The sequence below is a fragment of the Oncorhynchus masou genome, chromosome 18 (assembly GCF_036934945.1).
Source record: "Oncorhynchus masou masou isolate Uvic2021 chromosome 18, UVic_Omas_1.1, whole genome shotgun sequence".
Classification (NCBI taxonomy): Eukaryota; Metazoa; Chordata; class Actinopteri; order Salmoniformes; family Salmonidae; genus Oncorhynchus; species Oncorhynchus masou.
In genome coordinates, this window is record NC_088229.1 from 55,251,691 (window position 1) to 55,276,667 (window position 24,977).

The window sequence follows — 24,977 nt, forward strand, 5'->3', positions numbered from 1 at the left end:
GTACCCTCAAAGCTCATCACTAAGCTAAGGAACCTGGGACTAAACACCTCCCTCTGCAACTGGATCCTGGACTTCCTGACGGGCCGCCCCCAGGTGGTGAGGGTAGGTAACAACACATCTGCCACGCTGATCCTCAACACTCGAGCTCCCCAGGGGTGCGTGCTCAGTTCCCTCCTGTACTCCCTGTTCACCCACGATTGCATGGTCAGGCAAGACTTCAACACCATCATTAAGTTTGCAGACGACACAACAGTGGTAGGCCTGTTCACCAACAACGACGAGACAGCCTATAGGGAGGAGGTCAGAGACCTGGCCGGGTGGTGCCAGAATAACAACCTATCCCTCAACGTAACCAAGACTAAGGAGATGATTGTGGACTACAGGAAAAGGAGCACCGAGCACCCCCCCATTCTCATCGACCGGGCTGTAGTGGAGCAGGTTGAGAGCTTCAAGTTCCTTGTTGTCCACATCAACAACAAACTAGAATGGCCCAAACACACCAACAAACTAGAATGGCCCAAACACACCAACAAACTAGAATGGCCCAAACACACCAAGACAGTTGTGACGAGGGCACGACAAAGCCTATTCCCCCTCAGAAAACGAAAAAGATTTGGCATGGGTCCTGAGATCCTCAAAAGGTTCCACAGCTGCAACATTGAGAGCATCCTGACCGGTTGCATCACTGTCTGGTACGGCAATTGCTCGGCCTCCGACCGCAAGGCCCTTCAGAGGGTAATGTGTACGGCCCAGTACAGCACTGGGGCAAAGCTGCCTGCCATCCAGGACCTCTACACCAGGCGGTGTCAGAGGAAGGCCCAAAAAATTGTCAAAGATCCCAGCCACCCCAGTCATAGACTGTTCTCTCTACTACCACATGGCAAATGGTACCGGAGTGCCAAGCCTAGGACAAAAAGACTTCTCAACAGTTTATACCCCCAAGCCATAAGACTCCTGAACAGGTAACCAAATGATTACCCAGACTATTTGCATTGTGTGCCCCCCCCAACCCCTCTTTTACACTGCTGCTACTCTCTGTTTATCATATATGCATATTCACTTTTAACTATACATTCATGTACATACTACCTCAATTGGCCCGACCAACCAGTGCTCCCGCACATTGTCTAAGCGGGCTATCTGCATTGTTTCCACCACCCGCCAACCCCTCTTTTTACACTACTGCTACTCTCTGTTCATCATATATGCATAGTCACTTTAGCCATACCTACGTGTACATACTACCTCAACTAACCGGTGTCTGTATATAGCCTTGCCACTGTTATTTTCAAATATCTTTTTTAATGTTGTTTTATTTCTTTATTTACCTACCTACACACACACATACCTTTTTATTCACACTATTGGTTAGAGCCTGTAAGTAAGCATTTCACTGTATGGTCTACTGCACCTGTTGTATTCGGCGCACGTGACAAATAAACTTTGATTTGATTTGTTCTATTTAGCTACTTTGGAGGCTGCTGTCTGTGCTGTGTCTCAATATATTTCATGATGTGTAGTCTAACGTGCGCAATGATGTCCCAAATTGTTGGTAATATCATAGGTGGTAATATCTCTCTAGAAGCTGAACTTTCGTCAGTGTTGGGAAATAATTATATTGTTAAGGTACATTTTGAATGGAGAAAGCTGATCCAAGAGCAGCGCTTCCCTTTCTTTCGATCCTATCAGTATTGACAAATGCTCCAACAACGCACTTGAAGACGGTTCTCTCTGCGAGGCGTTTTACATCTTCGGCCGTTGTAAGGAAAGATGCTTTGTTAAAACACTCATATGCCTAAGTTCCATCTCTATTGGGAAACCGGGGTGCCATTTAAGTTGTTCCAGACTGAAGTGAAGCAGCGCTTTCTCTTGCCCCCCACCCCACCCCACCCCCCCACAGGTCAGACGAGGTCAACGCACAGTCCAGACTGAGACCAAGTACATCGAGCTGATGGTGGTGAACGATCATGACCTGGTACGTTCACGTCGACATACAGTGCCTTTGGAAAGTATTCAGACCCCTTGACTTTTTCCACATTTTGTTACATTACAGCCTTATGGATAAAAAAACAAACAGAAATCCTCATCAATATACACACAATACCCCATAATGACAAAGCAATAACAGGTTTTTAGAAATGTTAGCAAATGTATTAAAAGTAAAAAACAGAAATACCTAATTTATATGGTATTGTGTATAGATTGATGAAGGTGGGGAAAAAACTATTTAATACGTTTTAGAATAAGGCTGTAATGTAACAAAATGTGAAAAAGGGTCTGAATACTTTCAGAATGAACAGTGGGCTAGGCATAAAGAGTACCTTCAGAATGTTTTCACACCAGACTGAATTTAAAATTGATCAAATTGAGATTGTTTCACTGATCTACAAACAATACCCCATAATGTTAAAGTGAAAATGTTTTTTTTTTAAAGCTGAAATGTTTTGAGTCAATAAGTATTCAACTCCTTTCTTTTGGAGTAAAAATGTGCTGAAAAGTCACAGAATAACTTGCATAGACTCACTCGTGTACAATAATAGTTTTTAACATGTATTTTTTGATAGGTGGGTAAAAAAAAAAAACAGACATTGAATATCACTTTGAGCATGGTGAAGTTATTAATTACACTTTGGAAGGTGTATCAATACACCCAGTCACTACAAAGATACAGGCGTCCTTTCTAACTCAGTTGCCGGAGAGGAAGGAAACCGCTCAGGGATTTCACCATGATGCCAATGGTGACATTAAAACAGTTACAGAGTTTAATGGCTGTGATGGGAGGAAACTGAAGATGGATCAACTTTGTAGTTACTTCACAGTACTATCCTAAGTGACATAGTAAAAAGAAGGAAGCCTGTACAGAATAAAAATATTCCAAAACATGCATTCTGTTTGCAACAAGGCACTAAAGTAATACTGCAAAAATAATTACAAAGCAGTTCACTTTTTGACCTGAATACAAAGTGTTTTGGATTTGACAAAACTATCACAACACATTACTGAGTACCACTCTCCATATTTTCAAGCATAGTGGTGGCTGCAGCATGTTATGGGATGCTAATCGTTACGGACTGGGGCGTTTTTCAGGATTTAAAAAAATGAATGGATTGGAGCTAAGCACAGGAAAAATCTGAGAGGATAACCTAGTTGTCTGCTTTTCACCAAACACTGGGAGAAGAATTCACCTTTTCAGCAGGACAGAAAACCTAAAACACAAGACCAAATCTACACTGGAGTTGCTTACCAAGAAGACAGTGAATGTTTCTGAGTGGCCCGGTTACAGTTTTGACTAAAATTTGCTTTAAAATCTATGGCAAAACCTGAAAATGGTTGTCTAGTAATGATCACCAACCAATTTGACAGAGCTTGAACAATGTTGAAAAGAGTAATGGGCAAATGTTGCACAATTCATGTGTGGAAATATCTTAGTCTTACCCAGAAAAACTCACAGCTGTAATTGCTGCCAACTGACTCGGGGTGTTTTATTTTCCATACATTTTTACAAATGTTAGTATGTTTCTTCCACTTTGACACAGTATTGTGTGTGTTTATCATTGACAAAAAAAATGACAATTAAATAAATTTTAATCCCACTTTGTAACACAGCAAAATGTGGAAAAAGTCGAGGGGATGTGAATACTTTCTGAAGGCAATGTACATCAATCTATTTTTATTGGAAATCAAAGTTAATCGAATGGCCACAACTTACTCGGTTCATGTTGTCATAGAGTGCACTGACATGCCCTACATCAGTGATCATCAGCTCCTGGAGAGCAGCACGACTGCAGTTTTTTTTTATCACACCTGATTCAACTAATGATGATCTGAATCAGGTGTTTCACTGTAGAGCAAAAAACCTGTAGCGGCTATTGTTAGAGAATTTCCAGCCATCTGGTGATTTTCACTACCTATACGGTTCTCTATTTGAAGTAGAAAGAAGAATCTATATAAATTAAAAAATTAGACATGTTAGCACAATGAAGGCTGAGCCCATGTGAGTGTACAAAGCTGGATCGACATCGAGTTAGCCATTAGACATGTAAAAAACAGAAAGTAAGCACTATCCATGTGGATGAGGCAAGGTAGACCAACAAGACGTGACTGGTCTGGGCCATATCTGATCTTCTGAAGGCTACTGGACATGCTCATGGGTTCATCATACATAGACAACAACAGGAACATTAGCTAATCAGTTATAGGCACTATTAGACCTGCTGTAGGAGTGTGCATGTCTAAGTGTCACGCCACCAATAGAATTTACAGTTGAAGTCGGAAGTTTACATACACTTAGGTTGAAGTCATTAAAACGTATTTTTCAACCACTCCACACATTTCTTGTTAACAAACTATAGTTTTTGCAAGTCAGTTAGGATATCTACTTTGTGCATGACACAAGTCATTTTTCCAACAATTGTTTACAGACAGATTATTTCCCTTATAATTCACTGTATCACAATTCCAGTGGGTCAGAAGTTTACATACACTAAGTTGACTGTGCCTGTAAACAGCTTGGAAAATTATGTCATGGCATTAGAAGCTTCTGATAGGCTAATTGACATTATTTGAGTCAATTGGAGGTGTACCTGTGTATGCATTTCAAGGCCTACCTTCAAACTCAGTGCCTCTTTGCTTGACATCATGGGAAAATCAAAAGAAATCAGCCAAGACCTCAGAATAATTATTGTAGCCCTCCACAAGTCTGGTTCATCCTTGGGAGCAATTTCCAAACGCCTCAAGGTACCACGTTCATCTGTATAAACAATAGTATGCAAGTTTAAACACCATGCGACCACACAGCCTTCATATCGGTCTGGAAGGAGACGCGTTCTGTCTCCTAGGGATGAACGTACGTTGGTGCGAAAAGTGCAAATCAATCCCAGAACAACAGCAAAGGACCTTGTGAAGATACTAGCAGAAACAGGTACAAAAGTATCTATATCCACAGTAAAACGAGTCCTATATCGACATAACCTGAAAGGCCGCTCAGCAAGGAAGAAGCCACTGCTCCAAAGCCGCCATAAAAAAAGCTAGCCTACAGTTTGCAACTGCACATGGAGACAGAGATTGTACTTTTTAGAGGAATGTCCACTGGTCTGATGAAAAAAAAATTGAACTGTTTGGCTATAATGACCATCATTATGTTTGGAGGAAAAGGCGGAAGCTTGCAAGCCGAAGAACACCATCCCAACTGTGAAGCACGGGGGTGGCAGCATCATGTTGTAGATGGCAGGAAAATGATGTGGATATATTGAAGCAACATCTCAAGACATCAGTCAGGAAGTTAAAGCTTGGTCACAAATGGGTCTTCAAAATGGACAATGACCCCAAGCATACTTCCAAAGTTGTGGCAAAATGGCTTAAGGACAACAAAGTCAAGGTATTGGATGGCCATCACAAAGCCCTGACCTCAATCCTATAGAACACATATGTCAGAAACATCCGGCCCGCGAGAAGGTTTTTTACGGCCCCTGGGATGATCTTGATTTATTATTAGAACCGGCCCGCAGACCGCAGCAAGCCGGCAGCCCGCAGATCTTTTACACGCACCAATACTACATTTCCCACAATGCAACGGTGACGCACCGAGCAGTAGGCTGCTTCATTTCAATATTTATTGGCACAGCAGTCGTCAGCATCACAGTAAAATTAACTTTCAGATACCCATCAAAAATGGCAAAACGGAAGGTGGACACTGAGAACCGGGGGTTTCAAACAAGGTGGGAGTCGGAGTATATGTTCACGGAGGTAGCTGAAACGAAACACGCGGACAAAAACAAGAATATGGACATGGAACAAAGGCTACAAAAGGCAGAGGAATTAAAACGAGGCCTCAAATCTCGACAGGCTCTGTTCAAAAAAGCCAAATCACAAGGCCAGGCTGCTGTCAAGGCCAGTTTTATTTTGCAGAAGACGCTAAATCAGCCCGGCCATTTACGGAGGGGGATTTCATCAAAAACTGCATGATTAAAGTTTGTGACGAAGTTTGCCCAGAAAAAGGCAACTCTTTTTAAATGTGAGTCTGAGCAGAAACACCATTGCCGAGAGAGTAGACCAGTTGTCCATCAATCTAAAAGAGCAGCTTGTGAAAAAGGGAAAAGATTTCATTGCATATTCCTTGGCTGTGGATGATCACCGACATTTCTGACATTGCCCAGTTGTCAATTTTCATCCGCGGAGTGGACTCCAGCCTAAGCGTGACAGAGGAGTTTTTGGCTTTACGTCCTATGCATGGCACAACTACGGGGCATGATATGAAGAGGTGTCAAGATGTGTAAATGAGATGGAGCTGCCTTGGGAAAAACTCGTGGGTTTGACAACCGACGGAGCACCATGTGTGGACACAGGAGCGGACTGGTGGCGAAGATACGGGAAAAGATGCAAGAGGAAAACGCGACAGGTGAGCTGACAGCTTATCATTGTATCATACACCAGGAAGCGTTGTGCGGTAAAGCCTTGAAAATGGAGCATGTAATGAGCATCATCACGCGCACAGTTAACTTTATCAGAGCCAAAGGTTTGAATCACCGCCAGTTCAAGGCATTTCTGACGGAGTTAGAAACGGAGCATGGTGATTTGCCTTATCACACAGAGGTGCGATGGCTAAGCCAGGGAAAGGTGCTTCAAAGATGGAGGAGATTTGTCTGTTCTTGGACAGCAAAGGGAAAGACACAACACAACTCCGAGACTTTTGTATTTCAATCCAATTATATTTTAAAAATATTTCAGTTGAGTGGATGATAGAAAATTGCTATTATTGTTTTTTTCTTTGAAGTAAATTTAGCCCACTTTTGCTAAAATAGAAAATATAGGCTACTGATGGTGCCTTGAATACCGGTTTCTTTCATTTAATGTTCATGTTATGGGGATTTTTATATAAAGGAAATTTGTCTTTTGTGTCTGTTGAAAATTAAAGATTACTGACAGAGCCATAAGAAAATATTGCTTTATTTATCTGATCATATTGGAATATATTTGTTAGGTTTTCAGTAGGTTCAATTAGGTTCACTAGACTATATGCGTCATTTAAAAATTTTTCAATGAACATTCGAACAGTCCGGCCCTCGGTTTGTAGCTAAATTTTTTATTTGGCCCTCCGTCCATTTGACTTTGACACCCCTGCTATAGAACATGTGTGGGCAGAACTGAAAAAGTGTGTGCAAGCAAGGAGGCCTACAAACTTGACTCAGTTACACCAGTTCTGTCAGGAGGAATGGGCCAAAATTCACCCAACTTATTGTGGGAAACTTGTGGAAGGCTTCCTGAAACGTTTGACCCAAGTTAAACAATTTAAAGATAATACACTCAATTAGTATTTGGTAGCATGTACATTTCTGACCCACTGGGAATGTGATAAAAAAAATAAAAGCTAAAATAAATCATTCTCTCCATTATTATTCTGACATTTTCACATTCTTAAAATAAAGAGGTGATCCTAACTGACCTAAAACAGGGAATGTTTCCTAGGATTAGATGTCAGGAATTGTGAAACACCTTAGCCAAATGTATTTAACTCAGTTTATGTAAACTTCCGACTTCTACTGTATGCCCTAATGTCTGTGCCAATAAGAAAGGACGCAAGATTATGGTGGCCAAGTCTAGAAGGTATCAATCACTTACATAGAAGTGGGGTGACTATGTTATGGAAGGGTAAGACTGTATTAAAGCAAAGTACTAAGAATGGTGAGTCAGTTCTTCCATGGAGTTGCTCGGCTTTGCTACTTTTTGTAATAAACTCTATTTGAATTCGAAAGCTCTGGTATATGAGAAATATTTGATTCAATATTTCCACGACACTATCCAGGAGCAGGAATAAGGATCACTGTCCTACGTAATCAAATATTTGAGGTTTTGGTTGTTTATTTATTGTAATTGGTCAATATGGATATCTCTGTTTCTCTCCTCCCCACCCACCCTCTGCTCTTGGTCCTTCCCTCTGCCCTGTGCTGTAGTTTGTGCAGCTACGTCGGTCGTCGTCGCAGACGAGGAACTTTGCCAAAGCAGTCGTCAATATGGCAGATGCGGTGAGAACCGTCTGCCTCTGGACACATGCAGACACACACACTAGAGGTTGACATTACCTCGGGTTCATGCAGGTTCTGCAGGACTTCCTCAGGAATGGGAATGAAATCCTAATGTCAAGTTTGGGACAGGATCGACAGTCCTCACAGGAACGGGCAGTACAGGAATAATTTTAAATACTTTTTTTTAGGAGGACATGTCAGGGTTATAGAATTGTTGTTGGATCAGGACAGTACAGGAAAAAAATGGCACTACCGTGTCAACCGCTAACACACACACACACACACTCCATATCCACTTTTCCATTTTTATGTTTCCTTGTTTACTCTAAGATGTTACTGTCCGTATTGATCGTCAGGTTTATATCAGTTGTGTTGATCATCATCTAATATACATCATAATCAGTTAAAATTGCGTTGTTGACAAATTTCTTTCAAATGAACTACTGTTCATTACATCATAGTGTTAGTGAGGTAAATCATGTGTAGTAATCTCTCGTGGCAGCCTTAACATTCAAATGTTGACCAAAACCGAGTAGCTGATTTAGTTCTGGGTGCCAAGATTACATGAATAGTTGTTCTGGCAATGGTTGACTTAGTTGCTCATTGTCATCGTGACTCTTTGACCTCAGATCTACAAGGACCAGCTCAACACTCGGATCGTGCTGGTCGCCATGGAGACGTGGTCATCCCAGAACATGGTGTCTGTGGGCAATGACCCCTTGCTGACCCTGAGGGACTTTATGAAGTACAGGAAGGAGAGCATCAAAGAGTTCAGCGATGCCACACACCTCTTCTCGTGGGTTCTCCCCTCATAACACTTGAAACCATACAGACACGATATAATACACACAATAGTCATATTACCGGAATACCAATGTCCATTCTAGACTTCTATTTCATTCGGTGCTTGATACTGCCTGTTGTAAGTGGACAGGGGCAATGTCCAAAGCAACTGTTATAAGCATGTTATTCAGTGGTGTAAAGTACTTAAGTAAAAATACTTTTAAGTACTACTCAAGTAGTGTTTTGGGGTATCTATACTTTACTTTACTATTTATATTTTTGACAACTTTTACTTTTATTCCTGAAGAAAATAATGTACTTTTTACTCCTTACATTTTCCCTGACACACAAAAGTATTGATTACATTTAACAGGACATAATTATGGCACCTATCAATATAACGCTTTGTCATCCCTACTGCCTCTGATCTGGCGGACTCACAAAACACAACTACTGTGTTTGTAAATTATGTCTGAGTGTTGGAGTGTGCCCCTTTCTGTCCGTAATGAAACATAACTTGAAAATAGTGCCATCTAGTTTGCTTACTATAAGGAATTTGATGTATAGCATTTACTTTTACTTTGTACTCTTTCTCAAGTATGACAATTTAGTACTTTTTCTACCACTGTACTTAAGGACATTTTAAACCAGATACTTTTACCCAAGTAGTATTTTACTGGGTAACATTTACATTTTCTGTTAAGGCATCTTTACTTCTATTTAAGTATGACAATTGAATACTTTTTCCACCACAGATGTTATTACACCCGTCTTAGTACACATGACATGTACACCTATACAGTATCCCCTGCACATTGTAAATATGGTATTGGGACTGATCCTGTATATAGATTGTTACTTATGTTCTTCTTATTTGTTATTTTTTATTTCTTGTGTGATTTTGTTCTACCTTACGTTATGTTTAGTACTACATTGCTAATCATTACTGCATTGTTGGGTTTAGAGCTGGCAAAGGCATTTCACTGTTCTTGTGCACCGTACATTAAAACTTGATGGTAGCGCCTGTTAATCCCTGTGTGTCCTGTAGGGGGAGGACCTTCCAGAGTAGCCGCAGTGGCACAGCCTACATTGGGGGTATCTGTTCCCTCACGCGGGGAGGAGGAGTCAACGAGGTCAGGCCTTTTTTGTTTTTACAGTCATTGACTCACCCAACTCCACAAAAGAAGCCTATTAGGGCAGGGCTATTCCAATTCGGAGTACAAGACTCCTGAGGTGTAGCCGAGTGAAACCGCCTGTTTGGAAGAAGCTAAATATACTGCCTGTGTGTGCGTTTTCTCACTTGTCTTGCATGTGTGTGTTTTAGTACGGCAACGTGGGTCCCATGGCCATCACGTTGTGTCAGAGCCTGGGGCAGAACATTGGCATGATGTGGAACAAGGAGCGCCCTACGGCTGGTAAGACCTGCATTCATCCACTTCAATAACTTCTGTACACACTGTCGCAGAAAATAGGACGCAACTCAACCTGGCGCAATGTAAACATCATAGAAGCTTCTTTTCAAATTCAATCAAATGTTAGTTATTAAGACCTTTTTTAACATCAACAGTTGTCGCAATGTGTGTAACAGCAAGTAAGAAGACCCTGGTCTTGTCCCCCGTCATGTGACATGTCCTTGATTCTCTGGCCCTATAGGGGACTGCAGGTGTCCCGACCCATGGCTGGGCTGCATCATGGAGGACACCGGCTACTATCTTCCTAGGAAGTTCTCACGCTGCAGTGTGGATGAGTACCTTCGCTTTCTCCAGCAGGGTGGGGGCAGCTGCCTCTTCAATAAGCCCAGCAAGGTAAGCTCTGGCTGCGGTTGGTTGGAAATGGTGCAGGGAAGGTGGTGGTGGAGGCAGTTCCAGTCTGGGGAATGCCAGAAAACATTCAAACAAAGGCATTGTTTTTGTTTCTCGTGTTGACTCCTGTCCCCCTGTTGTGTTCCTTGTAGCTGCTGGACTCTCCAGAGTGTGGCAATGGCTTTGTGGAGGTGGGGGAGGAGTGTGATTGTGGATCCCATGTGGTGAGTCCGACAGTAGAAACCCTTAAGGGCTTCTGAATGCTTCGGGTCGGGTGGTGCCTAGCCGAAATCGGTTAGGCGAACCGAACGAGCGTGCTTGCGTACTCCCTTAAAAGAGCTTCGCTTGGGCCTCCCGCCTGCAGGCTGACTTAGGTCGTCAGGTGAACAGTGTTTCCTCCGACACATTGGTGCGGCTGGCTTCCGGGTTAAGCAGGCGGGTGTTAAGAGGCGGGTCATTTTTCGGAAGACTCATGACGCGACCTTCCGCTCTCGAGCCTGTCAGGGAGTTGCAGCGATGAGACAAGTTCGAAATTGGGGGGGGGGGGAATAAAAAAATAACACTTTCGCTTGAAAAACAAGAAAAAAATCAGCAATAGTACTGTTTGTTTTTTGAGATGCCGAAGCCAGTATACACTTCCTCAAAATAGTCAGAAATAATCTAAGATAACTGCCATTTGAAATCTGCCATTCGTTTTGTAGTTTTTCTGAGGAGATCTTAGTCGTGCAATTTTACATCCAACTAAGCGGTTTGGTGCAGTATATCTCAAGTGAAAAAATGTGCATGAAACCAAGTCGTCTATCATAGAATTACATCACACTTCATTAAAGAATCCCTACTGTTGACCAATGACCAACAAAGGGGCATAGACTTCTGTGACCGAAATTCTATTTTTTTGGGGTGTACATGAACAGCCTGAAAAACCATTGCTGAAGACAATGAAAACATTTTTTTTTAGCATAATATATGCACAAACTGTTCCGAACTGTTTTGAATGGGAAGCATGGCGACGCCTTTAGCCTCTGCGTTTAGTATTGTGTGTTGCTACAAGAGTGTGTGGTATGGTTGCAGGAGTGTGCGCGGAGCGGAGGAGCCTGCTGTAAGAAGTGCACCTTGACCCACGACGCCATGTGTAGCACTGGCCTCTGCTGTAGAGGTTGCAGGGTGAGTACTTACTCTTAAATACACCAGCATTACACTTGTACATGTGTCCACCACAAGGATGACTGTCTTGTTAACTTGTTGCAACTAGACATTTTCCTATTATTATTATTATTTTTTTAACTTTAACTGATATCAGCCACAGTTTGATTGGCATTTCTGACTGAAGTTTTACGTTATTCTATGCAGTTGTAGTTTTCATGTATAATTACCGTCCCCTATACAATCAAATCGGTGCTGTGAAAATAGTGATGACTTTGTGTGACAGTACGAGCTCAGGGGCGTGACGTGTCGCGAATTGACCAACGACTGTGACGTCCCGGAGACGTGTCCCGGAGACTCCAGCCAGGTGAGACGACTAATACGCTAAGTCAGTTTTCAGGATACCCTCATTTTGTACACTACTATTTTACTCGCAGTGCAAAGCCAACGCGAATATACTGTACAATCCCACACACTGCTTGGTTGCAAAGTTTTACGTTTTGCAATAACCCCTAAAAGAAGTAAGCTCTTAGTGTGGGAACTTTTGTTCTTACTAGATGTGCAAGTATATCCTTTTCAAATCAAATGGTATTGGTCACCTACACATGGTTAGCAGATGTTAATGCTAGTGTAGCGAAATGCTTCTAGTTGCCGACAGTGCAGTAATGTCTAACAAGTCATCTAACAATTCCCCAACAACTACCTAATGCACACATATCTAAAGGGGTGAATGAGTATATGTACATATAAATACAGTGGGGCAAAAAAGTATTTAGTCAGCCACCAATTGTGCAAGTTCTCCCATTTAAAAAGATGAGAGAGGCCTGTAATTTGCATCATAGGTACACTTCAACTATGACAGACAAAATGAGAAAATAAAATCCAGAAAATCACATTGTAGGATTTTTAATGAATTTATTTGTAAATTGTGGTGGAAAATAAGTATGTCTATGTGTATAGGAGGAGGGTGCTCCCTCTGCTGTTTCCTGAAGTCCACGATCATCTCCTTTGTTTTGTTGACGTTGAGTGAGAGGTTGTTTTCCTGACACCACACTCCGAGTGCCCTCACCTCCTCCCTGTAGGCGGTCTCATTGTTGTTGGCAATCAAGCCCACTACTGTTGTCGTCTGCAAACTTGATGATTGAGTTGGAGGCGTGCATGGCCACGCAGTCGTGGGTGAACAGGGACTACAGGAGGGGGCTGAGCACGCACCCTTGTGGGGCCCCAGTGTTGAGGGTCAGCGAAGTGGAGATGCCTACCTTAACCACCTGGGGGCAGTCAGTCAAAGTCCAGGACCCAATTGCACAGGGTGTGGTTGAGACCCAGGGCCTCCAGCTTGATGATGAGCTTGGAGAGTAATATGGTGTTGAATGCTGAGCTGTAGTCAATGCACAGCATTCTTACAAGGTATTCCTCTTGTCCAGATGGGATAGGACAGTGTGCAGTGTGATGCCGATTGCATCGTCTGTGGACCTGTTGGGGCGGTATGCAAACTGAAGTGGGTTTAGGGTGGCCGGTAAGATGGCGTCGTGGTCGTATTTGCCCGAGGGCAGGGGAGGGCTCTGTATGCATCGCGGAAGTTAAAGTAGCAGTGATCGAGTATATTACCCCCGCGAGTACTGCAATCAATATGCTGATATAATTTAGGTAGCCTTGTTCTTAACCTCTAGCGTCGCGCAATCCCGTATCCGGGAGCATAATCATAGCCTCAAGCTCATTAGCATAACGCAACGTTAACTATTCATGAAAATCGCAAATGAAATGAAATAAATATATTGGCTCACAAGCTTAGCCTTTTGTTAACAACACTGTCGTCATCTCAGATTTTCAAAATATGCTTTTCAACCATAGCTACACAAGCATTTGTGTAAGAGTATTGATAGCTAGTATAGCATTAAGCCTAGCATTCAGCAGGCAACATTTTCACAAAAACAAGAAAAGCATTCAAATAAAATCATTTACCTTTGAAGAACTTCGGATGTTTTCAATGAGGAGATTCTCAGATAGCAAATGTTCAGTTTTTCCAGAAAGATTATTCTTGAAATCGCTCCGTTTTGTTCATCACGTTTGGCTAAGAAACCCCCCCGAAAATTCAGTTATTACAACGCCAAACTTTTTTCGAAATTAACTCCATAATATCGACAGAAACATGGCAAACGTTGTTAAGGATCAATCCTCAAGGTGTTTTTTACATATCTATTCGATGATAAATAATTCGTGGCAGTTGCCTTTCTCCTCTGAACCTAATGGAAAAGTGGACGCAGCTGGAGATTGCACAATAATTTCCATTGAGGACACCTGGTAAATGTAGTCTCTTATGGTCAATCTTCCAATGATATGCCTACAAATATGTCACAATGCTGCAGACACCTTGGGGAAACGACAGAAAGTGTAGGCTCATTCCTGGCGCATTCACAGCCATATAAGGAGACATTGGGAACACAGAGCATTCAAAATCTGGGGCATTTCCTGTATGAAATTTCATTTTGGTTTCGCCTGTAGCATTAGTTCTGGGGCACTCACAGACAATATCTTTGCAGTTTTGGAAACGGCAGAGTGTTTTCTTTCCAAAGCTGTCAATTATATGCATAGTCAAGCATCTTTTCGTGACAAGTTATCTTGTTTAAAACGGGAACGCTTTTTATCCAAAAATTAAAAGAGCGCCCCCTATATCAAAGAAGTTAATAACGTCACCATGCTCAAAGGGATATTCAATGTCTGCTTTTTCTATTTTTACCTATCTACCAATAGGTGCCCTTCTTTGTGAGGCATTGGAAAACCTCCCTGGTCTTTGTGGTTGAATCTGTGTTTGAAATTCAATGCTTGACTGAGGGACCTTACAGATAATTGTATGTGTGGGGTACAGAGATGAGGTAGTAATTAAAAAATCATGTTAAACATTATTATTGCAAACAGAGTCCAATGAACTTATTATATGGCTTGTTAAGCAAACTTTACTCCTGAACTTATTTAGGCTTGCCATAGCAAAGGCATGGAATACTTATTGACTGAAGACATTTCATTTGAAATTCATTTGTAAAAATGTCAAAAAACTGAATTTCACTTTTGACATTATTGTGTATAGGTCAGTGACACAATCTCAATTTAATCCATTTTAAATTCAGGCTGTAACACAACAAAATGTGGCAAAAGTCGAGGGGTGTGAATACTTTCTGAAGGCACTGTATGTGCACCGAGTAATTTCTCTCTCTCGCTCGCTCTCTCTGCTGTGTCCTCTGAGCTGTTAGCCCTGCAACCTCATTGGATAATGTTGGGCAGGCCTCTTGCTAGCTGTTACTCAAATGTAAGGGGCTGAAGCCCATTGGCTGGAATTCTAATTGCTAGGGAGCTGGCCCATGTGGAGGTAAATGTAAGGAAAACGGCGTGGCACAGCTTAAAAAAAACAGTCGCTTTCAAACTAGGGATTTTGTGGCTAATTGAGGTAAAACAGTAATTCTTCTCTCAGATTATGCATGTATGAACCAGACATTGATGCATCCAGCTAGAGCGAGAGGTTTAAAAAATACTTTCTTAGTGACCAAAGTATCAGAGCTTGTTTTTAAACATTTGGTTTCCAAGGGGGGCGGTGCGGGCCATGAGGAAGGCCCAAAAGTGTCTCACTCCCCTGGTCAGAAAGCTCATAATTAGCTGGGTCATCGCAAGCACCAGTGTAGATATCATGATCTGGTAGAATACGAGGAGCTGTAGGTCATAGGGGCATTTGCCAAAGTTGTCGGAGAAAGCCGTTAAGGGACAGGGACTGCACGTTAAACAAATTGCCAAATGTCTCCAAAGAGATTAATGAATTATCTGAATGAATGAATAAAATGAAGAGCAGGTTACATAGTTGTTGATTGTCCACGGTCAACATTCTGGAACTCGTGATGTCATAATCGACTCCTCTATTACATCATGTTGGGTCCATATCTTATGTATCTTTGACAGTGAACAGTAAACCCAAATCACTTTTACAAAGCTCAGCTGACCAGTTAGTAGTTTGACTTGTAATTTGTACTGCCTACTTTTGAAAGATGATTTCTTTCATCAAAATGGCACAGCTCGCCCAGAAAGGTGGGCTGTGCAACATGAAGATGTTATTTTTGGCTGTTATTTTCTGTATCCTATCGCCTGCTGCTACAAATGTGTTGTCTTCTTCGTCTTCGGACCAGACTACTTTGATGCCAGTGAAGGACCACCCTGTTCTGAACAACCCCGACGCTACCAAAGAGACAAATTTTAAGACATTGCTGGAACAACTTGAGAGTTTACAGGTGAAAGGCGATTCTTCTCCAAGTAATGTGGGCCAGTTGACTAAAGGATATTCCTCCAAAAATGCCAAGGACCCCTCAGAGCCCCTGATTTATGTTCCAGAGCACAAGCCTTTGATGCCAGTGAAGGACCACCCTGTTCAGGACATCCCCAATGCTGCAAAACTGACCAAAATGGTGCAAGTGGACCAGATGCTGGAACAACCTCAGAGGATGAAAGATGATACTTTCCAAGGTAAAGCTAAAGTCCCCCAGAAGATTGTAGAGAGACCTATTCCTTATCTACTGGCTTACAAGCAAACAGCATTACATGGTGACGATGACGTCTTCAAAGAAAATGTTCAGGCTCCAGCTTCAAAAGCTCAGAAGAGCACCCTGAAGATCAAACCCAGAGTCAACATATTGACCGACCCTTCTTACTCCGAGCCACTTGTGAAGGTGAACCTGATTTTGGGGCTCTTTTTCTATGGCTTCATCGTAATAGTAGTTCTCTATGATGCTGTGAGAATCTCCAAGGAGGCTAGAAGGAGATCTGATGCTATGGCCGCTGCCAGGCTGAAGAAAAGACAACCAGCCACCGATGAACCACAGACACTGGTGTCCAGAGTCCGGGAGAGCATATCTTCACGCTTTGGTTTGAAACAGGCATCATCCACACCACAGTGTGCCCACATTTCTGATGGTTCGGCAAAAGAGTTGCCGAAGTCAAAGGAGTCCATCTCCACCGAGGACAAATCTGAATCGGAAAAGAGACTCGGAAAGAGTGCCGTCAGCCTGAGAGAGTGTGAGCCGCCTCTGTCTAGCATCCCAGAGAACTTTCTTGTGCCTGACTCTGAGCCTACCATCCAGGTGGCATTAAACCCATTCGACACCAAGCTAGCCGAAGTTGTATCCGACAATGCTGAGGCATCCAACTACGAGGCAACCGAGAAGCCCTGCTACACACATTCCGGGCTCACTGAGGTTTGTATCGATTAAGACCGAGGGCTACTTCTTAAACCAAGTGACATTGAATAAAAGCAGCAGATATTGAATCTCCAAATGAGATCACATGGAGACTGCCACCTATGAAGACTTATTTTTTCTGTTTGTAATTGAATTGAATTTCTTTAGAATAGTAATAAAAATATATTGCATTTAAAACGTATGTTTAAAGTCATTTTTGGGTATTTTGATTTGTTGTTGTACTGTTGTGTTGTAAATGAATAAGAAACATTATTTAATTGATCAAATAGATTTTTCAGAGAAAAAAAATGGTTTAACAAATGATTCTTCTGTACTTTTGCATACTTTTTTTGCCAGTAGTTCTGAAAGTAGCACTCACAAGCCAAAAGTGTCCCTGAAAATCTTGTGCTACATCAGAAATGTGCAGATACAGTCCCTTCAGAATGTATTCATACCACTTGACTTAATTCACATTTTGTTGTGTTACAGCCTGAATTCAAAAAGGATTAAATATACACTGCTCAAAAAAATAAAGGGAACACTAAAATAACACATCCTAGATCTGAATGAATGAAATTCATATTCATATTAAATACTTTTTTCTTTACATAGTTGAATGTGCTGACAACAAAATCACACACAAATTATCAATGGAAATCAAATTTATCAACCCATGGAGGTCTGGATTTGGAGTCACACTCAAAATTAAAGTGGAAAACCACACTACAGGCTGATCCAACTTTGATGTAATGTCCTTAAAACAAGTCCAAAATGAGGCTCAGTAGTGTGTGTGTGGCCTCCACGTGCCTGTATGACCTCCATACAATGCCTGGGCATGCTCCTGGTGAGGTGGCGGATGGTCTCCTGAGGGATCTCCTCCCAGACCTGGACTAAAGCATCCACCAACTCCTGGACAGTCTGTGGTGCAACGTGGCGTTGGTGGATGGAGCGAGATATGATGTCCCAGATGTGCTCAATTGGATTCAAGTCTGGGGAACGGGCGGGCCAGTCCATAGCATCAATGCCCTCCTCTTGCAGGAACTGCTGACACACTCAAGCCACATGAGGTCTAGCATTGTCTTGCATTAGGAGGAACCCAGGGCCAACCGCACCAGCATATGGTCTCACAAGGGGTCTGAGGATCTCATCTCGGTACCTAATGGCAGTCAGGCTACCTCTGGCGAGCACATGGAGGGCTGTGCGGCCCCCCAAAGAAATGCCACCCCACACCATGACTGAGCCATTGCCAAACCGGTCATGCTGGAGGATGTTGCAGGCAGCAGAACGTTCTCCACGGCGTCTCCAGACTCTGTCACGTCTGTCACATGTGCTCAGTGTGAACCTGCTTTCATCTGTGAAGAGCACAGGGCGCCAGTGGCGAATTTGCCAATCTTGGTGTTCTCTGGAAAATGCCAAACGTCCTGCACGGTATTGGGCTGTAAGCACAACCCCCACCTGTGGACGTCGGGCCCTCATACCACCCTCATGGAGTCTGTTTCTGACCGTTTGAGCAGACACATGCACATTTGTGGTTTGCTGGAGGTCATTTTGCAGGGCTCTGGCAGTGCTCCTCCTTGCACAAAGGCGGAGATAGCGGTCCTGCTGCTGGGTTGTTGCCCTCCTACGGTCTCCTCCACGTCTCCTGATGTACTGGCCTGTCTCCTGGTAGCGCCTCCATGCTGACAGACACAGCAAACCTTCTTGCCACATCTCGCAGTGATGTGCCATCCTGGATGAGCTGCACTACCTGAGCCACTTGTGTGGGTTATAGACTCCGTCTCATGCTACCACTAGAGTGAAAGCACCGCCAGCATTCAAAAGTGACCAAAACATCAGCCAAGAAGCATAGGAACTGAGAAGTGGCCTGTGGTCCCCACCTGCAGAACCACTCCTTTATTGGGGTGTCTTGCTAATTGCCTATAATTTCCACCTGTTGTCTATTCCATTTGCACAACAGCATGTGACATTTATTGTCAATCAGTGTTGCTTCCTCAGTGGACAGTTTGATTTCACAGAAGTGTGATTGACTTGGAGTTACATTGTGTTGTTTAAGTGTTCCCTTTATTTTTTTGAGCAGTGTATTTTGTTCTCACCCATCGACACAAAATACCCCATAATGACAATGTGAAAACATCTTTTTAGAAATTTTAACACATTTATTGAAAATAAAGTACAGAAATATCTCACTTACATAAGTATTCACACCCCTAAGTCAATACATGTTATAATCCCCTTTGGCAGCAATTACAGCTGTGGGTCTTTCTGCGTAAGCCTCTCAAGAGTTTTGTACACCTCGATTGTACGATGTTTCCCCATTATTATAAAAATATTCAAGCTTTGTCAAATTGATTGTTGATCATTGCTACACAACCATTTTGAAGTCTTGTCATTATTATATATTTTTGGTTTTGTTTAATTTGACCAATGTCATAGTGGTTTATAAGTCTGTATTTGTGAATTGGTTTTTGTTTTTCTGTGGATTCATGTTTATTGTATTGCTATTGAACTGACCATTGAAATCTGAGAGGCCCTCAGATTAAGATAGAGTTGGGTGCACCCCAGTAAACTAAAGACAGGATATATGGCCGATATCTAAGTCTATTGTACTATTGATGTATTTCATTCATATTGAGCTCATTGTACACATTTCACAAATCAATATTTCCTCAAGGTGATTCATTGTTTTTGTAAGTACTTTTATTTACAAAATACAAGCCGACATTCTTTTCCTAAATTATTCAGTTGTGGGGTTTTCATTTCTCCCTACTGCGCCAGTAGCAAACTTAACTAGTGCAATAGACTTTAAGCTTCAACAAACAGTGGGGCAAAAAAGTTTTTAGTCAGCCACCAATTGTGAAAGTTCTCCCACTTAAAAAGATGAGAGAGGCCTGTAATTTTCATCATAGGTACACTTCAACTATGACAGACAAAATGAGAAAAAAAATCCAGAAAATCGCATTGTATGATTTTGAATGAATTTATTTGCAAATTGTGGTGGAAAATAAGTATTTGGTCACCTACAAACAAGCAAGATTTCTGGCTCTCACAGACCTGTAACTTCTTCTTTAAGAGTCTCCTCTGTCCTCCACTCATTACCTGTATTAATGGTACCTGTTTGAACTTGTTATCAGTATAAAAGACACCTGTCCACAACCTCAAACAGTCACACTCTAAACTCCACTATGGCCAAGACCAAAGAGCTGTCAAAGGACACCAGAAACAAAATTGTAGACCTGCACCAGGCTGGGAAGACTGAATCTGCAATAGTTAAGCAGCTTGGTTTGAAGAAATCAACTGTGGGAGCAATTATTAGGAAATGGAAGACATACAAGACCACTGATAATCTCCCTCGATCTGGGGCTCCACACAAGATCTCACCCCGTGGGGTCAAAATGATCACAAGAACGGTGAGCAAAAATCCCAGGACCACACGGGGGGACCTAGTGAATGACCTCAGGAGGAGCTGGGACCAAAGTAACAAAGCCTACCATCAGTAACACACTACGCCGCCAGGGACTCAAATCCTGCAGTGCCAGACGTGTCCCCCTGCTTAAGCCAGTACATGTCCAGGCCCGTCTGAAGTTTGCTAGAGAGCATTTGGATGATCCAGAAGAAGATTGGGAGAATGTCATATGGTCAGATGAAACCAAAATATAACTTTTTGGTAAAAACTCAACAAGTCGTGTTTGGAGGACAAAGAATGCTGAGTTGCATCCAAAGAACACCATACCTACTGTGAAGCATGGGGTTGGAAACATCATGCTTTGGGGCTGTTTTTCTGCAAAGGGACCAGGACGACTGATCCGTGTAAAGGAAAGAATGAATTGGGCCATGTATTGTGAGATTTTGAGTGAAAACCTCCTTCCATCAGCAAGGGCATTGAAGATGAAACGTGGCTGGGTCTTTCAGCATGACAAAGATCCCAAACACACCGCCCAGGCAACGAAGGAGTGGCTTCGTAAGAAGCATTTCAAGGTCCTGGAGTGGCCGAGCCAGTCTCCGTATCTCAACCCCATAGAAAATCTTTGGAGGGAGTTGAAAGTCCGTGTTGCCCAGCAACAGCCCCAAAACAACACTGCTCTAGAGGAGATCTGCATGGAGGAATGGGCCAAAACACCAGCAACAGTGTGTGAAAACCTTGTGAAGACTTCCAGAAAACGTTTGACCTCTGTCATTGTCAACAAAGGGTATATAACAAAGTATTGAGATAAAACTTTTGTTATTGACCAAATACTTATTTTCCACCATAATTTGCAAATAAATTAATCAAAAAAATCCTACAATGTGATTTTCTGGATTTTTTTCTCTCATTTTGTCTGTCATAGTTGAAGTGTACCTATGATGAAAATTACAGGCCTCTCTCATCTTTTTAAGTGGGAGAACTTGCACAACTGGTGGCTGACTAAATACTTTTTTGCCCCACTGTATATGGCCGATATCTAAGTCTTTTTATGTATTTAATTCATATTGAGCTCATTCTACACATTTCACATATCAATATTTCCTCAAGGTGATTCATTGTTTTTGTAAGTATTTTTATTTACAAAATACAAGCCGACATTCTTTTCCTAAATTATTCAGTTGTGGGGTTTTCATTTCTCCCTACTGCGCCAGTAGCGAACCTAACTGGTCCAATAGAGTTTAAGCTTAAACATACAGTAGCCCATAGTGTTTATCAATTGTTACATAAGCAACTCCAGTATAGATTTGGCCTTGTGTTGTTGGTTATTGTCCTGCTGAAAGGTGAATTTAATCTCCCAGTGTCTAACGGAACCAGGTTTTCCTCTAGGATTTTGCCTGTGCTTAGCTCCATTCCCTTTCTTTTTTATCCTGAAAAACTCCCCAGTCCTTAACCATTACAAGCATACCCATAACATGATGCAACCACCACTATGCTTGAAAATATGGAGCGTGGCACTCAGTAATATGGTGTATTGGATTTGCCCCAAATATAATGCTTGTATTATTAAGGACAAAAAGTTCATTGCTTTGCAACATTTTTTGCAGTATTAGTTTAGTGCCTTGTTGCAAACAGGATGCATGTTTTGGAACATTTTTTATTCTGTACCGTCTTCCTTCTTTTCACTCTGTCAATTAGGTTAGTATTGTGGAGTAACTACAATGTTGTTGATCAATATTCCATCACAGCCATTCAACTCTGTAACTGTTTTAAAGTCACCATTGGCCTCATAGTGAAATCCCTGAGCGGTTTACTTCCTCTCCAGCAGTGGGGTAAAGTAGTTCAATAAAAATGCTTTATAGTACTACATAAGTCGTTTTTGTGGGTATCTGTACTTTTACTTCACTACATTCCTAAAGAAAATAGTGTACATTTTACTCCATACATTTTCCCTGACACCCAAAAGTACTTCTTACATTTGGTCAGGAAAATGGTCCAATTCACACACTTATCAAGAGAACATCCCTGGTCATCCCTACTTCCTCTGATCGAGCGGACTCACGAAACACAAATGCTTTTTTTGTAAATTAAGTGTTGTAGTGTGCTCCTGGCTATCCGTAAATAAATAAATACATTGTGCTGTCTGGTTTGCATAATATAAGGAATTTGAAATGATTAATACTTTTACTTTTAAGACTTAAGTACATTTAAAACCAAATACTTTTAGACTTTTGCTCATGTAGTATTTTACTGGGTGACTTTCAGTTTTACTTGAGTCATTTTCTATTAAGGTATCTTTACTTTTACTCAAGTATGACTTTTCAGTACTTTTTCCACCACTGTTCTTCAGCAACTGAGTTAGGAAGGACACCTGTATTTTGTAGTGACGGTGTATTGATACACCATCTAAAGTGCCATTAATAACGTCACCATGCTCAAAGGGATATTCAATGTCTGCCTTTTCTATTTTTACCTATCTACCAATAGGTGCCCTTCTTTGTGAGGCATTGGAAAACCTCCCTGGTCTTTGTGGTTGAATCTGTGTTTGAAATTCAATGCTTGACTGAGGGACCTTACAGATAATTGTATGTGTGGGGTACAGAGATGAGGTAGTAATTAAAAAATCATGTTAAACATTATTATTGCAAACAGAGTCCAATGAACGTATTATATGGCTTGTTAAGCAAACTTTACTCCTGAACTTATTTAGGCTTGCCATAGCAAAGGCATGGAATACTTATTGACTGAAGACATTTCATTTGAAATTCATTTGTAAAAATGTAAAAAAAAACTGAATTTCACTTTTGACATTGTGAGGTATTGTGTATAGGCCAGTGACACAATCTCAATTTAATCCGTTTTAAATTCAGGCTGTAACACAACAAAATGTGGCAAAAGTCGAGGGGTGTGAATACTTTCTGAAGGCACTGTATGTGCACCGAGTAATTTCACTCGCTCGCTCTCTCTGCTGTGTCCTCTGAGCTGTTAGCCCTGCAACCTCATTGGATAATGTTGGGCAGGCCTCTTGCTAGCTGTCACTCAAATGTAAGGGGCTGAAGCTCATTGGCTAGAATTCTAATTGCTAGGGAGCTGGCCCACATGGATGTAAATGTGGAGGGAAATGTAAGGAAAATGGCGTGGCACAGCTTCAAGAAAACAGTCGCTTTCAAACTAGGGATTTCGTGGCTAATTGAGGTAAGACAGTAATTCTTCTCTCAGATTATGCATGTATGAACCAGACATTGATGCATCCAGCAAGAGCGAGAGGTTTAAAAAATCATTTCTTAGTGACAAAAGTATCAGTACTTGTTTTTAAACATTTGATTTCCAAGGGGGGCGGTGCGGGCCATGAGGAAGGCCCAAAAGTGTCTCACTCCCCTGGTCAGAAAGCTCATAATTAGCTGGGTCATCACAAGCACCAGCGTAGATATCATGATCTGGTAGTATACGAGGAGCTTTAGGTCTTAGGGGCATTTGCCAAAGTTGTCGGAGAAAGACGTTAAAACCTGTTAGAGATCGCGCTACTTTTTTCAAAATTCTGTTAAAAATCGCGCAACATTTCAACGTCCTGCTACTCATGCCAGGAATATAGTATATGCATATGATTATTATGTGTGCATAGAAAACACTCTGAAGTTTCTAGAACTGGTTCAATGGTGTCTGTGACTATAACAGAACGAGTTCCGTTGCAAAATCGCAAGAAAACCTCATCACAAAATCTACAAAGAAAAATCCATCCGCCAGTATTTGTATTGTCTAAGGCTTGTCCTAAATGATGGAACTGTGCTTGTATTTCCTACAGATTCCACACGATGTCGCCAGTGTTGTGATTACCAGGGCCCTTTTTCCTTGGTTAGATTAGTCAATAGTACATCCGGTCTTCAGGTGCGCAACTGAAAAAAATGTCCGTGAGCAACTGGACTTTGTTTTGTAAACGTCTAGTTATTGAATACAGATCGCTCCGTGATCAATTTGATCGTTTATTAACGTTTACTAATACCTAAACTTGGATTACAGAAGTAGGTTGAAGTGTTTTGTCAAAGTTTATAGGCAACTTTATGAATTTTAAAAAATTACGTTGCGTAGGGAAAGGTGCCTTTTTACATGGATTTCACGGGGTTCATAAATGGACATTTTGGGTATATATGGACCGATTTAATCGAAAAAAAGACCCAATTGTGATGTTTATGGGACATATAGGAGTGCCAACAAAGAATCTCATCAAAGGTAATGAATGTTTTATATTTTATTTCTGCGTTTTGGGTAGCGCCGGCTACGCTAATTTCTTTGTTTACGTCCCCTTTGTGTGTTTCTGGGGCTGCATGCTATCGGATAATAGCTTCTCATGCTTTCGCCGAAAAGCATTTTACAAATCTGACATGTTGGCTATATTCACAACGAGTGTGGCTTGAATTGAGTACCCTGCATGTGAATTTTAATGAAAGTTTGAGTTTTAACGAGTACAATTAGTTGGCGCTCTGGAATTTCCGCTGATTTGGTTCCTGTACAGGAACAAACTCCTGAAGTTGTTTTAAGGGACAGGGACTGCACGTCAAACAAATTGCCAAATGTCTCCGAAGAGATTAATGAATTATCTGAATGAATGAATAAAATG

The 24,977-nt window shown here is 41.7% G+C and overlaps 1 protein-coding gene across 2 annotated transcripts in view; it reads left to right on the forward strand.

Annotated features, from left to right (window-relative positions):
• Positions 1 to 24,977, forward strand: part of adam11 (ADAM metallopeptidase domain 11) — a 73,314-nt gene that overhangs the window by 23,041 nt on the left and 25,296 nt on the right. For both annotated transcript variants that reach the window (XM_064923750.1, XM_064923749.1), the window contains 9 exons: positions 1,901 to 1,975; positions 7,950 to 8,021; positions 8,651 to 8,817; positions 9,853 to 9,937; positions 10,129 to 10,219; positions 10,458 to 10,609; positions 10,759 to 10,830; positions 11,678 to 11,770; positions 12,036 to 12,116. In XM_064923750.1, coding sequence (XP_064779822.1) covers positions 1,901 to 1,975; positions 7,950 to 8,021; positions 8,651 to 8,817; positions 9,853 to 9,937; positions 10,129 to 10,219; positions 10,458 to 10,609; positions 10,759 to 10,830; positions 11,678 to 11,770; positions 12,036 to 12,116 — 888 coding nt within the window. The remainder of the gene's footprint in view (positions 1 to 1,900; positions 1,976 to 7,949; positions 8,022 to 8,650; positions 8,818 to 9,852; positions 9,938 to 10,128; positions 10,220 to 10,457; positions 10,610 to 10,758; positions 10,831 to 11,677; positions 11,771 to 12,035; positions 12,117 to 24,977) is intronic.